The sequence below is a fragment of the Hyalella azteca genome, unplaced genomic scaffold (assembly GCF_000764305.2).
Source record: "Hyalella azteca isolate HAZT.00-mixed unplaced genomic scaffold, Hazt_2.0.2 contig6085, whole genome shotgun sequence".
Classification (NCBI taxonomy): Eukaryota; Metazoa; Arthropoda; class Malacostraca; order Amphipoda; family Hyalellidae; genus Hyalella; species Hyalella azteca.
The window spans coordinates 1-7,957 of NW_025936254.1; the positions used below are offsets into that span (position 1 = coordinate 1).

At 38.3% G+C, this 7,957-nt stretch overlaps 1 protein-coding gene across 1 annotated transcript; it reads left to right on the forward strand.

The window, feature by feature from the left end:
• Window positions 1–4,613: 4,613 nt before the first annotated feature.
• On the forward strand, window positions 4,614–7,708 carry LOC108677858 (protein Lilipod-like; the record flags this gene model as incomplete). The annotated part of the gene is made up of 2 exons (XM_018166158.2): window positions 4,614–4,833; window positions 7,492–7,708. Coding segments are annotated over 2 exons (437 nt in total), but the record flags the coding sequence as incomplete, so codon positions are not given.
• Window positions 7,709–7,957: the final 249 nt, after the last annotated feature.

The window sequence follows — 7,957 nt, forward strand, 5'->3', positions numbered from 1 at the left end:
TTCGCAGCGCTGCCTTTTGTTTATCTCTTCACGGAGGCCGAGGGCTTCCCGGGCACCAGGAAAGTGAGTCAACCTGACCCAGTTTTTTTATTGATTATAAAGCTTTAATCTTTTATATTATAAGAAATATTAAATAATAATAATACTAATTATTATTTAAGATAATAAATATATAAAACCCATTTGTTACTTGATTATAAAGCACTTATTTATATTATGGGTCAACCTGACCCATTTGTACTTGATTATAAAGCAGTTATTTATATTATGAGTCAACCTGACTCATTTTTTACTTGATTATGAAGAAATATTTTTTATATTCTAAAATATATTATAAAAACTATTAAATAATAATAATTATTATTATTTAAGATAATAAATATATAAATAAATATTTTAGATGATAAATAAAGATGAAATAATTAGAAATAACAAATATTTTTTATATTAAAGAAATATATTTCTTTATGNCACATCTACCTAATCTACCTACACATCTACCTAATCTACCTACACATCTACCTAATCTACCTACACATCTACCTAATCTACCTACACATCTACCTAATCTACCTACACATCTACCTAATCTACCTACACATCTACCTAATCTACCTACACATCTACCTAATCTACCTACACATCTACCTAATCTACCTACACATCTACCTAATCTACCTACACATCTACCTAATCTACCTACACATCTACCTAATCTACCTACACATCTACCTAATCTACCTACACATCTACCTAATCTACCTACACATCTACCTAATCTACCTACACATCTACCTAATCTACCTACACATCTACCTAATCTACCTACACATCTACCTAATCTACCTACACATCTACCTAATCTACCTACACATCTACCTAATCTACCTACACATCTACCTAATCTACCTACACATCTACCTAATCTACCCCACAATCAACTTCAAAATATGATACCTTTAGCTCCACACTAAACCTCCTGCTGCCCCCTTCACCCCCTCTCCCCCTACTCTTCCTCCCTTTCCCTCCACTAACCCCCCTTGTCCCCCACAGAGGCGTGGGGGGGGCGCTACCTCCCCCTGCTGCAGTCCTTCACTTCGCACGTCGGCGTCCTGCTGCTGCTGCGTGAGTAGTGGTGGTGACGACGGTGGTGGTGATGGTGGTGCGTGACGACGATGGTGGTGCTGCTGCTGCGTGAGTAGTGATGGTGACGACGGTGGTGGTGGTGGTGTGGTGGTGATGGTGACGACGGTGGTGGTGGTGGTGGTGGTGGTGCTGCGTGAGTAGGCCGAGGAAACAAGTCCTCATGTGTTTAACTAGCAGTCCTAGTTAGCCATTAAGTCCACTGTGTCACTGAGACTTGTCTTAGACGCTGAGTCGCCAGCTTATGCAGCACATAAATACAATACAGCTTATACAGCATTTGGTTATGCAAACTAATACAAATACAATACAGCTTATACAGCATTTGGTTACGCAAACTAATACAAATGCAAATACAAATACAGCTTATATACAGTGAACACATGTGTCATGAGACGTGAACGCGGTGGGCGGAAGCGAAGGTTATATAAGGGCTAGCAACCTTAAGTAAACCGCCCCGCAGCACTGTTGTTGATAAGCGCACCGCGGTGTAGCGTGTCGGTAGAGTTTATATAAGCTTATATAAGGTCTAGGATATGTATATATATATATAATATAAATATAAGAATATAGAATATAATATATATAAGGTTGCCAGAAGCCAATATAAGGGCTAGCAACCTCAAGTAAGGCCCCCGCAGTAGTTGATAAGTGCTCCGCGATGTAGCGTGCCGGTTGAGTTTATATAAGCCTATATAAGGTCTAGAATATGAATATATGTATAATAATATAGAATATAATATATATTAGGTTGCCAGAAGTATATATAAGGGCTGGCAACCTTAAGTAAGTCCCCCCCAGTAGCTGGCAACCTTAAGTCCCCAGTAAGCGCTTCGCGATGTAGCGTGTAGCTTGAGTTCTCCAACCTTACTGTCGACGCCGTAGCTTATACCTCTGTATCGTACTGATATTTACCACCCTTATATTATATATTTTATATAATAGAATATAAATATTATATTTATACTATATATATTCTATATTAACACCTTCACATTATATAATATATTACTGCCGTAGCTTATACCGCTGTATTGCAACTCTGTATTACCATCCCGTATATATTGTACTGTATGTATAACCACCCCGAATACTTCTGTATCGTAATGTATAACCCCCCCCCTATATATCACAACTCAGTATTACCACCCCGTATAGTATACTGTATCATAATGTATACAAGATATGTTATCAGACACACGTGTCTTACTTATCCCTCACTATCTTAGCCACGTAACCCGACCCTCAGGTAGAGCTTAATATAGGTAATTAACTGGCATAATAGTGATGATGATGATGATGATAGTGATGTTCTAAAATAATGACCATGATAGGATATCCCAGGATAGGATAATAATGTTAAGGTAGGATATTCTCAGTCAAAGCCCTTACATTTTAATATGGGTATCAGTGTATCACTATTACAGATACTGATCAGTAATGTTAATGCTAACACTGTCATAACAATACTTCTGCATAACAATGTTTGTGTATAAGAAAATTAATGCATAATAATAGTTCTGTATGATATTCAGACCGCAATATCAATGTGCCTGTATTATATTCAGAATCATGTATAAATAATAAAATTTATATATAATTATTACATGAAATATAGTAATTATACATAATATCAATATAAATAATAATATTTATACATAATATTCAGACCACAATATTAATGTGCCTGTATAATATTCAGAATTATGTATAAATAATAATAATTATACATAATATTCATAATATTGACGTGTTTATTTTATTGCAGCGCTGGGGTACGCTGAGGATGAACAACAGTTTCTGCAACGCGTGCCCCTGCGGGANTTATATATATATATGTAGTGTGATGTAATACCTATATATAGACTATTTATATGTATATTATATATATATATGTAGTGTGATGTAATACCTATATATAGACTATTTATATGTATATTATATATATATATGTAGTGTGATGTAATACCTATATATAGACTATTTATATGTATATTATATATATATATGTAGTGTGATGTAATACCTATATATAGACTATTTATATGTATATTATATATATATATGTAGTGTGATGTAATACCTATATATAGACTATTTATATGTATATTATATATATATATGTAGTGTGATGTAATACCTATATATAGACTATTTATATGTATATTATATATATATATGTAGTGTGATGTAATACCTATATATAGACTATTTATATGTATATTATATATATATATGTAGTGTGATGTAATACCTATATATAGACTATTTATATGTATATTATATATATATATGTAGTGTGATGTAATACCTATATATAGACTATTTATATGTATATTATATATATATATGTAGTGTGATGTAATACCTATATATAGACTATTTATATGTATATTATATATATATATGTAGTGTGATGTAATACCTATATATAGACTATTTATATGTATATTATATATATATATGTAGTGTGATGTAATACCTATATATAGACTATTTATATGTATATTATATATATATATGTAGTGTGATGTAATACCTATATATAGACTATTTATATGTATATTATATATATATATGTAGTGTGATGTAATACCTATATATAGACTATTTATATGTATATTATATATATATATGTAGTGTGATGTAATACCTATATATAGACTATTTATATGTATATTATATATATATATGTAGTGTGATGTAATACCTATATATAGACTATTTATATGTATATTATATATATATATGTAGTGTGATGTAATACCTATATATAGACTATTTATATGTATATTATATATATATATGTAGTGTGATGTAATACCTATATATAGACTATTTATATGTATATTATATATATATATGTAGTGTGATGTAATACCTATATATAGACTATTTATATGTATATTATATATATATATGTAGTGTGATGTAATACCTATATATAGACTATTTATATGTATATTATATATATATATGTAGTGTGATGTAATACCTATATATAGACTATTTATATGTATATTATATATATATATGTAGTGTGATGTAATACCTATATATAGAGAGACTATTTATATGTATATTATATATATATGTAGTGTGGTGTAATACCCATATATAGAGAGACTATTTATATGTATATTATATATATATGTAGTGTGATGTGATACCTATATATAGACTATTTATATGTATATTATATATATATATATGTAGTGTGATGTAATACCTATAAAGAAAGAGACTATTTATACGTATATTGTGATGTAATATAGAGAGATACAATTTATAGAGACGTATATATATTGCTATGTAATAGACGCTGGGTCGCAGGTGCTTGTGCTTCTCAGCTCTTATAGAGACTATTTATATGTATATATTGTGATGTGATATATGGAGATACAATATGTATAAATATAGAGACTAATAATACAGACGCTGTATACTAACACAGCGCCGCTGTATGGCAGGTGGCGGTGTTGGTGGCGGCCCTAGGCCCCCTGGGGGCGGCGGTGGAGGCGGCGGTGGTGCTGTACCTGGCGGCCGCCGCCCTGGTGGGGTGCTACTCCCTGCCCCCCATGGCAGGGGTGACACCCGTCAGGGGTGACACTCCCACCACCCACCTCATCATCAACTGTGTCCTCCTGCTGGTCATGGCCACCGCCCTGCCGCTGCTGGCCGCCACGCTGGGTGAGTGGGGGGAGGGTGGTGCAGTGGTGAGCGACTCTGTCTCTCGCACCCAGCTCCCGGGATGATGTGGTCAGTAATGTAGGGGAAGATGTCGGGGCTGGGGAGGCGAGTGGAGGTGGTGAAAATGAAGGAGATTTTATGATGAAGTGGGACCATGGAGAAGATCCACAGCTGGCAGCAGTACTCAGGGACAGGGATTTAAAATGCTGTGATCCACAGCTGGCAGCAGTACTGAGGGAGAAAGATTTATTGTTTTGTGATCCACAGCTGGCAGGACTCAGGGACAGGGATTTAAAGTGTTGTGATCCACAGCTGGCAGCAGTACTCAGAGAGAAAAATTCAATGTATTGTGAAGGGGATGAAGGTGAGGCTGTGAAGTGGGCCGATGATGATGGGGGACGTGAAGGGGGCGGTTGGCCTCTTCGTGTAGGCTCTGTTGGGTCGTTCTTCCGTTCCTGTTCCTTCTCTTCGCTGTTGAGTTCTGTTTCATCGGCTCCTGTTTCGTCTGTTTCACGTTCCTTTCCGGGGTCTCTGTTGCCGTTTCAGGAAACTGACGCGCGAAATAAAACTAATTTCAACCCCACACAAAAATCCCGCCGATTTCAACCCGATGAAAACGTTAATTTTCTTCCGACGTTTCCGATTCCTGTGAAAAATGTCGACAAATTTTCAGTCAGAGGGGAAAACAATTCCTGCATTAATAATGGGGACCCATCTGATAAAAATGTATTTAGTTTTAATGAACAATCAAGTTCTTCTAGCAACCAAAAAACATTACCTAGTTTAACTAATAACGTAGGATCTTCTAGTGGGCCTAGTTCACCAATTGCAAGGTCTAGTAAATCTTCTCTCCCTAGTATAACTAGTCTAGTTGATAATAAAACAATCGTACCAAAGACATGCCAACCCCTGGACCCCGTCGTAGGGGACAGCCATGGGGGGCGTTATTCCCCCAACACCCACGAACTACGCCCCCCCCTCAGGCACCGTAAGCACCAGTCCCCCAGCCCCCCATCCTTCACAGTCGCATCTTTCGCCCGCCCTGGCCAGTTCCCCCGACCCCTACGACCCCATGGGGAGGAACAGGCTTCCCCCACTGAAGGACAACCTCCGTCTGGGGGTTACGAAGAACCCCTCGGGTGCCTGTTGTCCCGCCTGTCGGCAGTACAGGCGGCGAAAATCCGCCTGGAGCTGTCGTCTCGTCGGGGTCTGGTGCGTCGGTGTGTGGTCTATCCCCTGGGGGTTGTGGTGCTGGTGGGGGTGACGGGGGTCGTGGTGCTGCTGGTGGGGGTTAACTTCCTGCAGCTCATCTCAGGGTTCAAGTCCTTGCCCCACGCCCTGGAGGACGGGGGGGACAGCGCTGGGCCGCAGGTGCTGGTCATTGTCAGGTCTCATAGAGACTGTTTATATGTATATTATATATATATGTAGTGTGATGTAATACCTATATATAGAGAGACTATTTATATGTATATTATATATATATGTAGTGTGGTGTAATACCTATCTATAGACTATTTATATGTATATTATATATATATATGTAGTGTGATGTAATACCTATATATAGACTATTTATATGTATATTATATATATATATGTAGTGTGATGTAATACCTATATATAGACTATTTATATGTATATTATATATATATATGTAGTGTGATGTAATACCTATATATAGACTATTTATATGTATATTATATATATATATGTAGTGTGATGTAATACCTATATATAGACTATTTATATGTATATTATATATATATATGTAGTGTGATGTAATACCTATATATAGACTATTTATATGTATATTATATATATATATGTAGTGTGATGTAATACCTATATATAGACTATTTATATGTATATTATATATATATATGTAGTGTGATGTAATACCTATATATAGACTATTTATATGTATATTATATATATATATGTAGTGTGATGTAATACCTATATATAGACTATTTATATGTATATTATATATATATATGTNGGTGTTGTGTAAGCAACCAAATGGTTCTGGCGGGTCAGCTAGCCCGTGATGGTCGTGGAATTCATCACTGTTATAGAATTTATCACTGTTATAGCCACTGGTAGTTACCAGTGGCTAGTGCCCGGAAAAACTGACCTATCACCCCCCTCCCTAGTCGCCACTGCCAAGATGGACAATTACAACAACAACAACAGAGGAGGAGGGTGTTGGATATGTGGGGATATGGGGAGTGTTTTAGAGGGATGTAGGGAGTATGTGGGGAGGGGGGTAGACCCTGTGATCCCAGTCACCCCCAAATCCTGGCCATGCTAGAGGAGGGGACGGGGTGGAGGTGGTTCAGACCATAAGGACTACTTGGGGCTGATGTGAATAGTTGGCAGGGATCCACATCCACGACTTTCTAACTGATCCAACTGATGGCCCAAATGATGGTCCGCCTAAGGGCCTCGGCAGCGTGGCCTGGGGCTGTTACGTCCTAAAGACATGGGGGGTTGTGTGGGGATGAGAGATCGGGGTTACCTTTGCAGCTACTTAAGCCCCTTGAGGCTACCTAACCCCCCCTCTCGTAGGGCTACCTAACCCCCCTCTCGTAGGGCTACTTGACCCCCCGTGGGGTTGCCATAACCCCTGCGATGCTAAGACTTATCCTCTCCCAGGTCTGACGAGCCACGCGCTGGTGGGGCTGTGGGGATGCGTGGGGTGGCTGGGGAACATGTGGGTCGTCCTGACCTACAACGCCACCTTCGCCGCCGCCGCCGTCGCCTGCCTCCTGCAGCAGTTCTCCGCCGCCGTCAGGAGCGAGCTCAGGGCCAGGTGGGTGCCCGCTTATGGTCAAGTGACCCACTTATGGTCGAGTGACCCACTTATGGTCAAGTGACCCACTTATGGTCAAGTGACCCACTTATGGGCCTGAGGAGCTTTTATGATGAAGTGGGACCATGGAGAAGATCCACAGCTGGCAGCAGTACTCAGGGACAGTGATTTAATGTGTTGTGATCCACAGCTGGCAGCAGTACTCAGGGACATTGATTTAATGTGCTGTGACCCACAGCTGGCAGCAGTACTTAGGGACAGGGATTTAATGTGCTGTGATCCACAGCTGGCAGCAGTACTTAGGGACAG